This window comes from Macaca fascicularis, chromosome 6 (assembly GCF_037993035.2).
Source record: "Macaca fascicularis isolate 582-1 chromosome 6, T2T-MFA8v1.1".
NCBI classification, from domain to species: Eukaryota; Metazoa; Chordata; class Mammalia; order Primates; family Cercopithecidae; genus Macaca; species Macaca fascicularis.
The window spans coordinates 156,371,915-156,390,330 of NC_088380.1; the positions used below are offsets into that span (position 1 = coordinate 156,371,915).

Below are 18,416 nucleotides of genomic sequence, written 5' to 3' on the forward strand. Positions count from 1 at the left end.
TGGAGTGCAGTGGCTCACTGCAACCTCCGACTCCTGGGTTCGAGATTCTCCTGCCTCAACCTCCTGAGTAGCTGAGATTACAGGTGCGCACCACCACGCCCAGCTAATTTTTGAATATATGTATGTATTTTTTAGTACAGACGGGGTTTCACCATGTTGGTCAGGCTGGTCTCAAGCTCCTGACCTTGTGATCATGATCCACCTGCCTCGGCCTCCCAAAGTGCTGGGACTTAAAGGCCTGAGCTACCACACCAGTCCCACAATTACTTTCAAAACACACACAAAGTACTGTCCTGCCTCTTAAAGTCATTCCCTCATACTTTCACTAAAGATCCTTACTCCATTCTGCCTGTTCACATCCCCCCACCACCCCAATCCCCAGCACTATCACATAGCAGCCTTTTGCTTATGGCAGAATCAGTTCCCATCTGGTGGATGTAATGAAAAATTCATGACTAGACTGGAAAATTACTATTAAAATTTCCCAGATTTTCATGTAAATTTAAAAATACTAAAAAAAAAAAAAAAAAAAAAAAAAAAAAAAAAACCAACCAAACTCTGCAATCTGAGATTTACATATGCCTAAGCACTTCAAAGATATCCTTATCCCACTGTTATACCAGTGGACACATCTTGTTTTGTCACTCCTACTTTCTCTAACACCCTAAGCAATTAAGTACATCTGTATTCTCTAATCAGATATATGTCAACTAGTATGTTAGAAAATGCTACAAAGAAAGAACCAAGTTACTCCAAACATTTTACTTAAGGCTCTGTAAGACTGCTTTTTAACTTACTGGGTGTGGATACAGGGAAGCTACTCATTGCCTTTGTCTTTTAAAGTGCCTGGATCTTAGTTCAAAAATGCTCCAAGAATAAAAATACTTCACTGTTTGTGTAAAGTTAAGGACCAACGCAGAAACTATCCATTTCCTTATTATAGATGGGCTCTGCCCTGCCCAAGTTTGAGGGGGCTGAGGGAGGCAATATAAGCACACAGTATTTTTTCTTTTTTGAGACAGAGTCTCACTCTGTCACCTAGGCTGGAGTGCAGTGGCTGGGTCTCGGCTCACTGTAGCCTCTGCTTCCTGGGTTCAAGCAATTCTGCCTCAGTCTCCCAAGTAGCTGGGACCACAGGGGTGCAATACCACGCCCAGCTAAATTTTTGCATTTTTAGTAGAGATGGGGTTTCACCATGTTGACCAGGCTGGTCTCGAACTCCTGATCTCAAGTGATTCGCCCACCTCGGCTTACCAAAGTGCTGGAATTACAGGTGTGGTGAGCCACAGCACTCAGCCAAGCACACAATTTTCTAATTTCAAAATTTTTAGATCTGAATTAAGCACACTCCATTTATAGTCAATTTAATTTTGAAACCGAAAAGACTATACATCTAAGGTGAAAACAGCTGCAATTTAAAAAATCTTCATTGCCCAACCTTCCAGTCATTCTGGATTTTAAATCTTTCCAGGCTGCCATCCTATTTGATGTATACTTTGATGTAAGATATTTAGACACTATTAAACTACTTTGAAAGGGGAAAGTTAAGGTCTTATAGCACTCAAGCCTGGGCGACAGTGCGAGACCCTGTGTCAAAAAACAAATCAACAAAATAAGGGAATATAACTATCTTCCCTCCAACTTTGTGCTTTGGTATCCTCATATGCAAAATGGAGATAGATGTACTTAACAGGATGATGAGGATTAGGCAAATACATGTAAAACACTTAGAATAGTGCATGACACTCAGTAAATGATGGCTCATATTATCAATCTCTGGGTTTAAAAGGGTGATATAACAAGAGAAGCACCATGGCTTAACTGCATGAAAGTAAATAAAACCAGGTTTAAGTCTTGGCTCTATAAAGCTTACCAATTACCAAGATGCCTTGCCTTGGGCAGCCCCACTCTTTTCTGAAACAGTTCTTTAACTGTTCCTTATTACTGTCATGAGGAATAAAACAGATGACATACATTACGGATTCTGAAAACTATAGTTTGCAAAATGGTGATTTTTCTAACACATAAATCCTTTCACCTTAAATGAGCTGACATTCTACTTCAAGTTAGAGTTTTCTCTTCTCTCCTTTTTAATGTCAACATGGAATCATGGTATCTTATTCAGTGAGTTGTAATCTTGCTACCAGTTTGATAATTGACACAGATTTAGCAAGTATAAATCCTTCAAGTGGCTCCTGTGCCCTTTTGACATGTATCAACCTTTTTGTTGTTGTTGAGACGGAGTCTCACTGCGACACCCAGGCTGGAGTGCAGTGGCACGATCTCAGCTCACTGCAACCTTTGTCTCCCTGGTTCAAGCGATTCTTCTCCCTCAGCCTCCTGATAAGCTGGGATTACAGGCGTCTGCGATCATGCCCGGCTAATTTTTGTATTTTTAGTAGACACGGGGATTCACCATGTTGGCCAGGCTGGTCTTGAACTCCTGCCCATTTCAGTCTCCCAAAGTGCTGGAATTACAGGCGTGAGCCACTGTGCCTGGCCATTTTTTTTTTTTTTTGAGATTTCCTTTGTGGCACCATAATAGAATGTTCCAGGTTCATCTCATATTTCTCCATCCCAGGAGTCATTATTACTCTACTTTTGAGTATGTCCTCAAAACTGGTCTAACAAGTCATTTCAGAAAACAAACAATTTCACTTCAACAATATACTGTTTGATGACTCAACACAAACTGCATGGGCTGCTTAGATCAATTTACACTTGGTTCATTGCAATCTTTGGCTGTTTCAAACATACACTGCTAAAAAAAAAAAAAGATTGTCATTAAGAATATTACAGTAGACGTGAAAGTTTTGAGGAGAAAGAACCCCCCCCCCCCAAATGTAAGCAATGGTAATGCATTTAAAGTATAGTATCACAAAGTCTCACTTAAGAGAGCACACACCTGGGACAACCTTTCTTTACTATACTTCGTAGATGTCCTCACATCTTGATTAAATGGTTGTAACTGCTTAAAAACTGGCAAAGAGAAAACCTAAAATAATGCTTTATACCAGTTTGAGTCAGAACCAAACTGTTCCAGACTAGCTGGAAAACGACCCAGGAATTCACCTGCATTAAATGCTGCTGAATTTAACTGAGCTAAAATTGTCTAGGCCATCCCTTCTTAGAATTCCCATGACTCATTCTAGTCAAGAGTTATTAAGAACATATTCCTAGGCCGGGCGCAGTGGCTCAAGCCTGTAATCCCAGCACTTTGGGAGGCCGAGGCGGGTGGATCACGAGGTCAGGAGATCGAGACTATCCTGGCTAACATGGTGAAACCCCGTCTCTACTAAAAATACAAAAAACTAGCCGGGCGTGGTGGCGGGCGCCTGTAGTCTCAGCTACTTGGGAGGCTGAGGCGGGAGAATGGCGTGAACCCGGGAGGCGGAGCTTGCAGTGAGCCGAGATCACGCCACTGCACTCCAGCCTGGGAGGCACAGCGAGACTCCGTCTCAAAAAAAAAAAAAAAAAAAAAAAAAAAAAAAAAAAGGAACATATTCCTTAATAGTTCAGCAAACTTCAGGGAAAACTAGCTCATTGTCTTGGGTTCTAAAGTCCTTTTGTTTGATATTTTTATTATACTGAAATTAAACTTATGACTAGTACAGTATGCTCAGCTTAAAACATTTATGAGTACTGCAAGGACTAACAGAAACAAGAAAAGTCTTAATAAAAATATTTGTTGATGGGAAATCGTGAAAGCAAACCTCCAAATATCCATTTGTAAGCCATAAGAGGATAAGCACAACCATATGGGAGGAGATAACCAGTCTCTCCCTTCATATATATTCTTTTTTATTTCTTGTTATACCTTCCCAAAACAGAGACATTCAACAGTAGTTAGAATGGCCATCTCCCAACATTTTAAAAAAACTGCACCCCCCAATGGGTGAACAAAGTAAAGAGTAGTAGCCTAGAGTTCAGCTGAGTAAGCCACTGTGGAGCCTTAAGTGGTGAGGTCTTCCCATTTCAGAGTGATGTGTCTTCAACTTGTATCATCATTTTAGCGGAAAAACATAATTTAATTTTGGTGAAATGAGATTCATCTCGCGACAGGATTAGTAACAGCATTCACTGAATTTCACATTCTTCTTTTGTGAACAGTGAAGAAAATGAATGGTAGCTAGAAGATCAATGGGATTCCAGCTCCAGCTGCAGATGGAATGACGATATACCAGACAAAAAACACCTATATTTTGATTTACAAAGCTAATAGCAGTTTTAAATCTGCAACTTAATCACAGACCAACTACACCACAACCTTTTCAAATGGCAAAAATACAAAAAAGTGTTACAAAAATATTTCAGAAAAAGTGCATAGTCTAAGTGCATAGTAAATAAAAGCACTGAAAAATATCTTGCTAGAGGGAGTTCAGCTTGGAAAAGTTATTACCAAAGCTAAACATTTTTATTTTACACAAACTATACTCAAAAATAGCTTTATGAGACCGATTTCTGGCTAAAAGTATCAAAGGGTTTATTAGTCAAGAAACAAATACCTCAACCGACAAGGGTGGATAGAAAAGAAACAAAGAAGCTGCCTACCCCAAAAGTTCAGACTTAGTAAGATTTCTTCAGTATTACGGTACTAATATCCCTTAATGGCAGAATGTGATAATCATGGAATTAATTATTGCTAAAGTAGTTTTCAAATAAAAAAAAAGAAAACAAAACAAATTAAACTTGACACAATCTGACCAAACACGTGTCAATTTACAATTTCAAGGTTATTTTACAAAATACCTAACATTTACATAATAGGCTCCTGGCAGCATTTCCAGACAAATGTTCTTTTAATTTATCCTGACATGCTATAAATGAATAAATTACATTATTTAAAAATTATCATCAGTAAGTTTTCCTTTCTCATGGGTCAGAGAAAAAGAAATGAGCGTGCAAAGAAGATTGAGAGGAAGCGCACGCACACAGATAACTTAAAGAAGCAGGAGGGGCTGGGGAGGGTCAACAATCACTGAATCTCACACAGTGTGATGCTCTCCAAGGGTGAAAGTCAACTGCTTATAGCCACTTCACAAGTATTTTAAAGAAAAATGTTTTGTAGGGAAACCCTTTAATGCTTTCATTTTTATTCAAAATCAGTCCAGCTGCTAGTCAGCGGGCAGCAGCTACAATACCAAGTTCTGGCAGTTGCAGTACTAGATATTGTGCCTGCAAGTCATAAAAAAAAAAAAAAAAGAAAAGAAAAAAAAATGAAAGAATGCCTTTCCCCTTCAGACAAAAGAATTACTTTTTTTGTTTTTTTTAAAAAAAGAGGAAAAGTTATAACACAAAACCTAAATTGACTTGCAAAGGAATACCATGTAACAAATGGCTTGAAGTAGTCTATCAAAAAATTGGGGAGATTTTTATTTAATAGTGAGTCAGCAAGGCATTTTTTGTTGTTTAAAAAAAATCTCATTTCCTTACAGAAACAGTTTTTAGTTTTTAATGAACTTGTAAACAAAAAAGCTCCCATTTCAAAATAAAAACAAAATCCCAGATCATATAGATGTTTACAGTGATTACATTTATCTAAGCAACATACATACATGTTCAGTTGTAAGATGTTAACTAAATTTCTGTGACAAATATGCTTTTTCTTTTTAATACCAAGAACATTATAGAGTTAATGCAGAGTCCTAAAGATAATCTAGTAGTCACTAAGTTTTTCTTAAGTCTTCACTTTAGATGCTGTTATTTCTAGCACAATTAAGCAGGCAGAGTCTTTCATATGCTCAAACACTGGAATCTTTGGTTGCTACCATATCAGCTGGCTTGCAGACAAGAAGCCAACCATTTTAAGAATGTTTTAAGTGAACAACTTGCAAACCCCAGGGATGGAAAAACCCTAAGAATGCACAATTGTGAGCATTTACAACCATCACAACTGTGGCTGAAGACTGTTCATGCCGTTCTTCTGAAATGAGATCTCAAAGCAGTATAGTTCAAAACAAAAGGTTTTAACAAAAAATTGGCATATGCACAATTTCTCCACCAATTTGTGTGTGTCAACCATTTAGTTAACTTTTCCACTTGAAAAAATGCAATAGAAAACCGGACACCATGTTTCACTATCTCAGTTAATATTCACAATTACAGCGGCTACAACTCAGGACACAGCATCACCAATGCTGCCCAGAGTCAGTTTATACTGAAATTAAGTTCTTTACACCAAGTAAATGGTTGTCCACAACCACTGGCTAGTGTACATATGAACTAAAATTTCTAGATTTGGGGAGAAACAAATGCTGCTCCGATCATCTGCTCTGCTTCTTCTGTTCCTCAATTCATGCTTAGAAACCTGGTAAAAAATCAAAACAAAAAAAAAGTTAAAATTCCAAGTTAAAAATTTTAAATTACACCCAAAATATGGAAATTGGGTGGAACTGAGCCAATAAGTATAGTGGCTCATGTTATTTCATCTCTTGTGAAAAGTATTAACTCAACTTTTTAAAACAGAAAATCATGAATCTATACTTAAAACTAATTTTTTCTGTTTTGAATGACTCTAGGAAGGAGTGGTACAGTGAATTCAAAGCCTCTCAGAATTAAATTATTAGTAATTCAAACGATCATGTTTCTGCATTTTTAGCACCCAGAACGTATTAGGCATTCAAATATTTATCAAACCAATGAAAAACAGATTGCTTTGCTTTAAGTAAAGAATACAATTTTAATCCTACCATGAGCACAAACTTGTGCACATTATTTCTGACACAAATTAAAACGGTTAGCTTTAATAATAAATGCATTCAAGGCATAATTATATGTATTATTTTACTAAACAAAGACCTGAGAAGCATGTAATTTCTGTAGACAGACCTTTAAAACTTCTTTACCAGCCGCATTAGATTGTTTTGTGACTCATTAAAAAATTTAAGCAAGTGATGCTTTTTTGGCTTTATTTACTACTCAAGCCTACACATGTTATACATACTTTCCTCCTCCATCACAAGTAGACCCTAGGGCTTCTACATAGGCCCCGGGCCAAGTTTGAATACAAGAAGCCTCAGGTCATAACCACACTTTATCTACAGCTAAAGGCAAAGGGAGAAAATATGCCTATCCCACATAGCCTGAAAATCTCCCAAGCACCGTTTTTCCTCTCACCAGACACCCACTCTGAGGCATCAATGCCCCTCTGTCCACCTCCTTACAAATGAGCTAGAAACTACATACAGCTCGTTCTAGCCCACTCCAATCAATCCTCACTTCTTCAGCCCAGGCCACATTTTCTTCAATCATAAACTGCTCCTTTTCTTTTAGTTCTTTTTTCTTTTTTTTGGAGACACAGTCTTGCTCTGTCACCCAGGCTGGAGGGCAGTGGCAAGATCTTGGCTCATTGTAACCTCTGCCTCCTGGGTTCAAGCGATTCTCCTGCCTCAGCCCCCAGAGTAGCTGGGACTACAGGCACCTGCCACCATGCCTGGCTAATTTTTGTATTTATAGTAGAGACACGGTTTCACTGTGTTTGTCGGGCTGGTCTCAAAACTCCTGACATCGTGATCCGCCCAGCATGGCCTCCTAAAGTGCGGGGGTTACAGGTGTGAGCCAACCTGCCTGGCCTCTTTTACTTTTTAAACATTTGTTGGGCCATCTCCCATGATCTTTGTGGGAGAAACAAAATAATTCTACTATTTATTTCTTACGCATATATGCCTGGTTTTTTTTGGAAATAATAGCAAACATACAACAGAGTAGGTGCATAATAGATCTTTGTTGCCTGGGTACTAAGTCCATAAGCAGCAAATGCCAAAAATGAAAGATAACAAAACTTTGAGAATATACATCACCACAGGGAATATTATTTGATGCATGTTATTAAGAAGTATTAGCGAGGTAAACCTTTCTTTTAAAGACTGTCAAGCCAAACCTTAATTTAAAAAAATCTGACTAAACCCTGTGACCTACTTGCAATTTTAAAATACAGGAAAAGTTTCAAGATTCTTGTTTGGGAGTTTAAAAAAGAAAAAAATTACAATACAGGATAAACAATGCAGGTTAAGAAACTAAGGATTAAACAGAAATGGCCCTTCCCCCACCAGGATTTGGTTTCAAGTCCTGCAATTCTTCTTAAACATGAATTAAAAACATATTTTCACAACTACTAAAATTGTTGGGTTTTATCAGTTTTCTTATGCAATCATATTAAACTAATTGTTACGAATATACCAAATGGCTTTCAAAGGGAGAACCACCATCACTAACAAACTAAAATGGAAACATGTTACACTGTCAGTCAAAATACAAGGAAACTCTTGTGCCTTTAATAATAGGAAAACTTTAGAATATATCTGTACATCTTTTGACCTGGTATCTGAGGAATTGCTGAGTCAATAAATGATTACAATTGTTTAGAAACTGGTGAAAGGACAGCCTAACAATATTCCTGGTAGAATAGAGCAGTCAAATCCCGCTTTAACTCTTCAGATGGGTCAATGGTATGAAATTCCAGCCAGGGATCAACATTTCTCCAGTGAATTGTCCTAAGATGTTACTGAAGTATGTTTAGGAAAAAACCTCAATAGGAATATTCAACAGGTATTCAACATTCAGTCTTCAAGCACTAAGCATTCTTTTCCCCAATATGCGTTAGTCTTTGGTTTTTATCTTGCAGATTAGGTGGCTTATCCAGGCTTCCAAGAGTTCAAGAACCCATCTTCACTGTAATATCAGTTAAAATGAGGAATGATTTCCTTTATTCCTAGAAAAAAAAAAAAAAGGAGGGGGGGAGTTAAAACAGAGTTGGAGGATTAATGTGATGATTAAGAAGTTAACAGCTTAATTAAATTTAAAATCTGCGAAAAGGAAAAAAAAAAACGTTTATTTTTATATAAATAACAAGGAGATTCTATCCCTGCCCGCCACCCAATCTGAAATCTAAAATATATGTTCTGGTGCAGACGAGGCAGCCCACATCTGTAATGCTAACACTTTGGGAGGCTGAGGCAGGAAGATCACTTAAAGCCAGGAGTTCCAAATAAACCTGGGCAACATAGTGAGACTTTGTCTGTAAAAAAAAATAAATAAAAGGTATGCTTTTTTTTTTTTTTTTTGAGATGGGGTCTTGCTGTTATGTTGCCCAGGCTGGACTTAAACTCCTGGGCTCAGGAGATACTACCACTTCAGCCTCCCCACACAGTGTGTATCTGTTCTTATTTGTAGATTAATTTCAAATGTTTGTGACTTTTTAAATAGAACCAGAAACTAGTTCAAAGGGCTATTTACGTAGTAGGAAGGCTTGTAAGTTTGTGACGGGGTTCTGAATTTTAGAATCCCTTCACGCTACAACTTTTTAAAAGTTATTTTGAATATACTTTTCCTATAACATGGTTGCGGGTTATTTTTCTTTCTTTCTTTCTTTCTTTTTTTTTTTTTTTTTTTTGAGATGGAGTCTCGCTCTGTCGCCCAGGCTGGGGTGCAGTGGCTGGATCTCAGCTCACTGCAAGCTCTGCCTACCGGGTTCAGGCCATTCTCCTGCCTCAGCCTCGCAAGTAGCTGGGACTACAGGCGCCCGCCACCATGCCAGGCTATTTTTTTTTTATTTTTAGTAGAGACGGGGTTTCACAGGGTTAGCCAGGATGGTCTCCATCTCCTGACCTCACCACCCGCCTCGGCCTCCCAAAGTGCTGGGATTACAGGATTGAGCCACCGCAACGGCCTTTTTCTTTTTAAAAAAATTATTTAAAATAGAGATGAGTTCTCCCTATGTTGTCCGGATGGTTCTCAAAATCCTGAGCTCAAGTGATCTTCCCATCTAGCCTCAAAAATGCTGGGATTATAGGAGTGAACCACAGTGCCTGGCTGCTTATGTGGTTCTGTTGGTTGCACAGAATTAAGCTTGGAGAATTTTATATCAGACTGGCAGTATCTAAAGTTAAAGAATAATAATTAAAAAAAAAAAAACCCCTCTAATAACTCTTCCTTCCTTACAGAAACTAAGAGTATTTAAAGTTAGGAAAGATAAATGACAATTTTAAGTATAGCAGGTATACATTATTCCTAAACTGCATTAAAAAACAGACTAAATTCTTTTGTCTTCCTTATAACAGAATTCACTCTGCTACACATTTCTGATGTTCTGGAGTTTTAAAATACCTGTTGTAATTGATTCTTTCCCCAGCTGGTAGATGGTCTGCATTCAGCACCACTGAGTCACAGCAACGCTGTATTCTTCTAGGTCTTCTAACAGTTGTGCTATCATCCAGATGATCTAACAAGTTGCAGAATTTGAAGGTCCAGCAGTCTTGGAGACGTGGACTCTAGATGACCACAAATCAACTCTTGCACTTTCATCAGCATTTCCTGTTGGGTTATTTAGATCTTTCCAGCTTTACTGTCCATAGTTAAAAAAAAAAAGCTGACAAAAATTCAAGATTTCAGCAAGAAGATGCAGTTCCCTGGTACTTCTTAGAATATTCAGAGCCGTGTGTTCAGACTGTCCAGGTATTTCAAGATCTTCCCTGTGATTTGGGTGTGCTGCTAAGTGACCAGCACATTCCTAGCAGCAATTGGTGAAGTCAGAAAAAGTCAAACTAGACATCAATGGTAGATGCAGCCCAGTAAAACTGGAAGGTAATTCAAGGAAGACTGTGGACTTCCTTGTCCACATGGTAGGACAATGTGATAGAAAATAATATTTGTAATCTCCTCTGAATGTCAACACTTTGATAGCTATCTATATTATTATGATAAAACTCCGCTTAGTAACTATGGTTAGGGTAGTAAACAAATGGGTTAAGATGATGAGAGTACAGAATAGTAGAATTATGCAAGAATCCACCTTTGGGTTCACTACCTTCTGAAATTCTCCCCCACCTCTGCCCTCAATTAAAGAAACACTGAACTTCATTAGATTTTGAATGTCCTAAAAATATTTCATTTTCCTTTACTTATTTTTAAAATCTTGAAAAATACTTTATTGATAATCATATATAGTCAAAGGGAGTTAAATTTCGAAGTGTGTTGGGTGTGAATCTTAGGTATTTTTCTTCTGAACATGAATAAAAACAATAATTATAATCTTGTAGTAATTGAACATTAAAAACTAGTACAGATAATAATTGGCATAAAGAGAAACTTTTTTTTTTTGAGACACAGTCTCGCTCTGTCACCAGGCTGGAGTGCAGTGGCACGATCTCAGCTCACTGCAACCTCTGCCTCCCAGGTTCAAGTGATTCTCTTGCCTCAGCCTCCTGAGTAGCTGGGACTGTGGGCGCATGCCACCACGCCCAGCTAATTTTTGTATTTTTAGTAGAGGCGGGGTTTCACCATGTTGGCCAGGATGGTCTCGATCTCTTGACCTTGTGATCCGCCCGCCTTGGCCTCCCAAAGTGCTGGGATTACAGGCGTGAGCCACTGCGCCCAGCCGAGAAAAGTCTTTGGATGGGTATTGGAATGGAGTATTTGAAAAGATCTAAAGAATATAAGGAAGACAGAAGTCTGCCTATTATTTAATAGGCCCACATTAACTAGATAAGCCAGACTTAAAGAATCTTTAAACATTCTTAGTAAGTTATTAAAACAACACCTTTTGCTGAAGAAATAGACATATTTTTCAAAGATAACCATATAAAACATTAGTAAATGCTACCATTTTGGGGATTTTCCTACATTAGAGATTTACTTGCTTAAAATACACTTACGAAACTTAGTTCAGTAATACTAAATCCTCTGAAAGTGAAGAGTAATAAAATGCATTTAAAAAGCACCTTCTAAAAATTCCTTGTTGTGACACAGGGTCTCATCTGTTGCCCAGGCTGGAGTGCAGTGGCATGATCATAGCTCACTGCAGCCTCAACCTCCAGGGCTCAGGTGATACTCCCAACTCAGTCTCTCAACACAGGTGGGATCACAGGCACTCACCACTGTGCCTGGCTTTTTTTTTTTGGGGGGGGGTAGAGGGAGGGTTGTGGGTGGGATATTGGAGGGAGCTGGGACAGGGTCTTACTATGTGGCCCAGGCAAGTCTAGAACTCCTAGGGTCAAGCAATCCTCCCACCTCAGCCTCCCACATGTGTTGGAATTATAGGCATGAGCCACTGAGCCTGTCCTAAAGTTTTTAACTAGAAAAACCTAGTAGGATGTTTTCCTCATTATTAAAAGGATTTATTGGGATCAATGAATCATTGAGTTGTATGAGTTCCTTTTTTTTTTGAGACAGTCTCACTCTATCACCCAGGCTGGAGTGCAGTGGTGCAATCTTAGCTCACTGCAACCTCCACCTCCCAGGTTCAAGTGATTCTCCTGCCTCAGCCTCTCAAGTAGCTGGGACCACAGGTGCACGTCACCACATCTGGCTAATTTTTGTATTTTTTGTAGACATGGGTTTTTACCATGTTGGCCAGACTCTCAAACTCCTGGTCTCAAGCGATCTGCTTGCCTCAGCCTCCCAAAGTGCTGGGATAACAGGCGTGAGCCACTGCGCCCAGCTGAGTTACTTCTTAAATAAAAAACCACTATAGTGGACCTTAAGAGCCTATGCTTTTAAATGCCCTTGTTACTCAGAGACTGGAAGCAGGAGTAACATAGAGCAATTGTTTTCAAACTCCAGAATTCCTAGGAGATTTCTTAAAGGATAACCTGCTGGGCTGGGGGTTAGAAGTCAGGGGAATATGTTCCTCATGCTTATTTCATGCCTAAGGCCCTAAGGCCAGCTACATTTTCATGGTTTATGCGGGTTTCATGTAAGATTTGTCTTGAGCACAAGATTTTGTATTAAAAAAGAAAGATGTTTTCAAGATGTCCAAGAGCAAAAAGAAGTCTGTGTTCTGTGAAGTGGCACTTTTCAGTAGCAATACAGATTTACTGCCTTAGAAGTGTATTTCTGAAAAGCAGTCAATGACATGTGATGTGTTTTATGAAAAGCCTAATTTTTAAAGTCGATGTTTATGTGATAATTTGTATGACCATTGTCTCTAATGATGCTATAAAATTTTTATAAGATTTTAAGTTGCTTTAAAAAAAAATTGCTACAATACAAAATAAGGATTAAACAAGTTTAATTACAGTTCCCCCCTGTCCCCCTGCAAGGAAATATACTAACTCAGTGGATCCAACTTCTCATCTTTAAGACCTGGACAGGGCAGGACAAAAATTCTGCTTGTTTACTGAATAAGAGACACACAGTAAACTAACAAATAAACTAATTCAAAATAAGGTAATTCTTTCTGAAGTCTGCTGAATGCCTGAAGTAAAATGTTCTAGGTCAGATGAGACCTCAATCTAATTTTAGTTATAGAAACTGCAACTTGCGATGATCCTATTATCCCAGCTAGCTTTAGGCAAAATTGGTTTCATTTTGTGAGGAAAAGCAAATACACTATAGGTTGTCAGGTGTAACAAGTCCTTGGGTTAGAGACTCTACTTGGTCTTACCTAAATGGTAGGACTGTTTTTCAGTGACACTAGCTACATAACACATTATGAACTTCTTGGCACTATGATTAGTTACACAATGATTAAAACACTCAAAAGGGGCAATTATCCCAACTGAGATGCAGAGGCAGAGCACTGTGTGAACATTAGTGTTTGTTACCCTGAGTTTAAATGTCACCATCTGAAAAACCCGACGACAATAAACCTTCAACTTTGAAACCTTCCCAAATACAGAAACATGGAATAGAAGTATCTCAACTTCATTCCTAACAGATGAGCTGCTGGGATGAGGATGACATGAGTTAATATTTCTTGAAAAGTATCTTCAGGTTAGAATCTATTTTTAAATTATAAAATAGTTTAAATACAACACTAAAAATGTGAAGCAAAGATTAATCTATAAAGGCCAAGTTCAGACTAGAGCAGTCATTCAGAAATTTAAAAATTAGAAACCAAGAGCCAAATCTTACTTGCCCACTACTTCCAGAAAGTAAGCAGGTATCAGGAGGTAAGCCCCAGAAATGGGAAAAAAAACACAAAACATGAAAATGGGAGTCAAACTGTATAGCAACAGTGTGCCCTAACAGTTCTACTCCTTACAGGCAGTAAGAGTGCCAGAGAAAGGAAGAAAGGAAATAGACTAGCGGTTTCAATGGCATTTGCCCCAGTTATCTTCAATTTGCAAGGCCTGACTGCAGACTTCAATTCCACATTAAACCCTGGGAGCCTGATATTTGCAACACTGTAAAAAATCAAGCCAAAAACAAAGGAATCGTTTTGAAATTAAGATCATATGTAGTTAAACTGCAAATGAAAGAATTATTTTGTGACTAGAAAAGATGTGCTGAGCTTTGCGTTTATTTGAGCATTGAAGAGAGAAAATGAGATGCTCTGCAACTGAGAAGATAGACACTTCGGGGGTCATGCCAGACTCACCTCTTGAAATTACGTCATGTTCACAATTTTCCATTTTAAATGCTAAAGCATTAACATGCAAAATAAAAAAATCTTAACATTGTTAGTCTGAAATAAAGTCAAAATATGGCTAACCAAATTCATTATTAGGAATCAACAAGTGTTAGGTCTAGGATTTTGGATTGATTGATTATATTATATTCCCAACACCAAATTTTTGGAAAGGGGGTTAATGAATGAGTAAAAAGGATGCAGTTGTTAAAAAATGACCCAAAATCCCAAGAGAAATGATATAAATATACACACATATATGTATATAGAAATACATATACATATATATGAACAAGGACATTTGGGTTTAAAGTTAGTAGTCAAATTTTCCAAGGACGTCTTTTTTTTTTTTTTAACACAGAGCCAAATTTTATGTATTTTAAAACCACCTCCTTGATCTAACACTGTTAAAAATGAATGAATTACCCAATTTTGTATTCAATTTTTTCCCTGTAACGTCACTTGGTTCTTGGCTACTAACCTTTCATGTTACTCTTGGTTTTGTCAGTTTGCTTGCCTGTGGGGGTTTGGGCCTGCTGACCCTGCCCACTGGAAGAGGCTGCCTGCTGTGCTGCTTTCTGCTTTAACATTGTCCAATCAAACGTGTAGTCATATTGATGGTTCAGGGTCCTGGAAAACATAAAATATTTTATGTTAATCCTTTAATAACAGAGTCCAGTTATATAACCTACTAACTTTTTTTTTTTTTGAGACGGAGTCTCGCTCTGTCCCCCAGGCTGGAGTGCAGTGGCGCGATCTCGGCTCACCGCAAGCTCTGCCTCCCGGGATCACGCCATTCTCCTACCTCAGCCTCCCGAGTAGCTGGGACCACAGGCAACCGCCACCATGCCTGGCTAATTTTTTTTTGTATTTTTAGTAGGGACAGGGTTTCACCATGTTAGCCAGGATGGTCTCGATCTCCTAAACTTATGATCCGTCTATCTCAGCCTCCCAAAGTGTTGGGATTACAGGCATGAGCCACAGCGCCCGGCTTTATAATCTACTAACTTTTTAAGACAGTGAGAGCATTTCTTCACACAATGAATATTTCCTCAAGTGTGGCAGCTTCTAAAATATTTCTCTTATGTATAAAAAAGGCAACATGAAAACTGAAACATCAAGTCAAGCTGTCAGTTATCTACGGGAATACTCGTAAGAGGAGGTACTTCCTAAAAACAAGTAAGAGTAAATATTCAACTGGAAGTTTGGTTATAAGATGTCTGACTGGTGCCTTGGGAAGACACTTTTCTGGGGTTAAAGGATTACCTCAATTCTCTCTCTCTTTTTCTTTTTTTTTTTTTTTTTTGAGACAAAGTTTTGCTCTTATTGCCCAGGCTGGAGTGCAGTGGTGCAATCTTGGCTCACTGCAACCTCCGTCTCCCAGGTTCAAGCAATTCTACTGCCTCAGCCTCCTGAGTAGGTGGGATTACAGGCGCCTGCCACCATACCCGGCTAATTTTTGTATTTGTAGCAGAGACGGGGTTTCACCATGTTGGTCAGGCTGTTCTCGAGCTCCTGGCCTCAGGTGATCCACCCCCATCAGCCTCCCAAAGTGCTGGGATTATAGGTGTGAGCCATTGTGTCTGGCAGATTACTTTTTGTTTTTCTCTCTTTTTTTTTTGAGACAGAGCCTCACTGTCACCCAGGTTGGAGTGCACTGGCGGGATCTCGGCTGAATGTAACCTCCACTTCCCAGGTTCAAGAGATTCTCCTGCCTCAGCCTCCCAAGTCGCTGGGATTAAAGGCGAGCACCACCTCACCTGGCTAATTTTTGTATTTTGATGGGGCTTCACCATGTTGGGCAGGGTGGTCTCGAACTCCGGACCTCAAGTGATCTGCCTGCCTTGGCCTCCCAAAGTGTTGGGATTACAGGCGTGAGCCACCGTACCTGGCTGGATTACCTCAATTCTTATTCTCTTCCAACTAAGAGTTTGAGCCACATGTAATCTATTTCCCCCCCGCTTTTTCAAGACCAGTTCTGGGTTGTGCCTAAGGAACCCTACCCGAGTTTAGGACTGCTACCACTTGATTAGACTCCATGACTATGTGATATTTTAATTGCTTTTCTATTTGGTACTGTAACAAAGTTGGAGAGTTCCAGAAGGCACTGACAGCCACTTATATCTAATATGAATTATAACTATTCTGGAAAAGTTACATTCTACTTTGAGTATGATTCAACTCTCTATCCACTCCAAACTAAAATCACCTATTTACACTGCAAATAGAAAAATGCCAAATTAGTCCCAAATAAATCAGTTTCTTAAATCTTTTATTCATGTTAGTCAGATCTGCTTTACTTTAGTATTTATCAGAATGAATTTGTTAGGTAAATTTAACCAATTTCCCTCACAGAGTTTATAATCTTAAAATACCTTAAAAACTGACCTGAAAAGAATGCGGAATAGCTGCCTCAGATACATGTAATCTGGGGCTTCCTCAAAGCGTAGCCCACGACAATAGTTTAAGTACATGGCAAATTCTGCAGGAAACCCCTATAAGTTCAAGGGTTAAAACAAAGTTAAAAACAAACATTTCAAGATAGAAAAATAAATGCATTTAAGTACAAGCAAAAAGATATTTTTGGGTGAGATATTTTACCATTTCACAGGAAGATATGAGAGCTAAAATGATGGCTTGGTCTCCTCATAAATTTAAATAAAATTTCATGACTCTACCTACCCTATTATGTACAATATTAGTAGAAGAAATACATATGCTTTTCCCATATGTGCTTGTCCTATACAGTACTATGTTCTTAAATAACTTACATAGCCCACTTGTTAAAATTTGTCATTTCATCAAAGCCCCGCCTCTTCATAAACTTTTTTTTTTTTTTTTTTAAAGACAGGGTCTCAATCTGTCTCCCAGGCTGGAGTGCAGTGGTGTAATCTCAGCTTACTGCAACCTCCACTTCCCAGGCTTCAAGCGATCCTCCAACCTCAGCTTCCTGAGTAGCTACCACCACAGGCACGAGTCACCATGCCCACTAAATTCTTTGTATTTTTTAGTAGAGACAGGGTTTCGTCATATTGCCAAGGATGGTCCCAAATTCCCAAGCTCAAGAGATCTGCCACTCTTGGCCTCCTCGGTCTCCCACAGTGCTGGAATTACAGGTGTGAGCCACCGTGCCCAGTCTTCAGAAGCTTTGAAATGGTTGCATGATATTCTACCTAGTATACACATCATTAACTTGTTCTTTATAACTGAACATTTAGATGTATTCTAATTTTTCTCTATTATTAATAATACTGCTAAGTACATCTATGGGTATAGAATTTTTCCACTTAGCTCCTTAGGAAAGATTCTCAACAATGTATAAACATTTTCAAGCCTCTAGGTATTTATTAGTCACCAAAAGGATTCCCCAATCAGCAATGTGGAAATACAAAATATTAAAAGAGCACAAACCTCTATATCTCCTCTCCTAGAGTAAATGCCAATGTGGAGAGTGGTAAAGTTAAAGGAGGCAGTCTCTTTCTACGTTATGATTTTGAGAAATTTCTCATGTCCTGGAGTTAGGAAGGATAGAATGGAAATGCTTGCAACATTTTTTATTGATTGCACTGATATAAATTGGGTGACCACTTGAAACATATACATGTTAAAAGATGTAAAATAATACATATTATACATCTCTCTAAAACTCAACATTTATATACATTTATGGCCTGTGTTAATGGGAAACAGCATGACAATGAGACTGAAAACAATCTCACCACTTTATAATCACTATTTTAACTCTCACTGATTTCTTCCCTCAACTATTTATTTGTATACTGCTTTGTACTTAATTTCAGGTACATAATTCTTTCTTGTCTGAAAGACCATATGGCCTTCTTTTTATGGAAGAGATCATGGTTATTCATCATGACACAAATACCTCTCTATTCTAAACTCAATTGCCTTTCTATGAAGTTGAAAATTTCAGAAAAAATGAGTGTGATTCAAACTGTCTTCTGTATTCCTGTATTGTTGGAGAGTTGCTATTTTGGATTGCTCCAATCTGTCTGCATGTTTCCCTGTTCCTTAATGTACTAATTGTTGATAAACTTTCTCTTCCAGCACT

General features: G+C 38.4%; 1 protein-coding gene across 12 annotated transcripts in view; it reads right to left on the minus strand.

Annotated features, from left to right (window-relative positions):
• Nucleotides 1–3,784: 3,784 nt before the first annotated feature.
• The window catches only part of CSNK1A1 (casein kinase 1 alpha 1), a 58,418-nt gene continuing 43,786 nt past the window's right edge, over nt 3,785–18,416 (minus strand). For 2 of the 12 annotated variants that reach the window (XR_010587674.2, XR_010587673.2), the window contains 4 exons: nt 16,736–16,842; nt 14,829–14,977; nt 10,105–10,311; nt 7,705–8,710 (listed from right to left, as the gene is read on the minus strand). Coding sequence is in view for 10 of the 12 variants with exons in the window: in XM_045394387.2 (XP_045250322.1) it covers nt 10,220–10,311; nt 14,829–14,977; nt 16,736–16,842 (348 nt within the window). In the remaining 2 variants the exon portion in view is untranslated. Of the gene's footprint in view, nt 6,308–7,704; nt 8,711–10,100; nt 10,312–14,715; nt 14,978–16,735; nt 16,843–18,416 lie in introns of those variants that run through there. The other 10 variants (XM_073994564.1, XM_005558223.5, XM_073994563.1 and 7 more) reach the window with 6 other exon arrangements.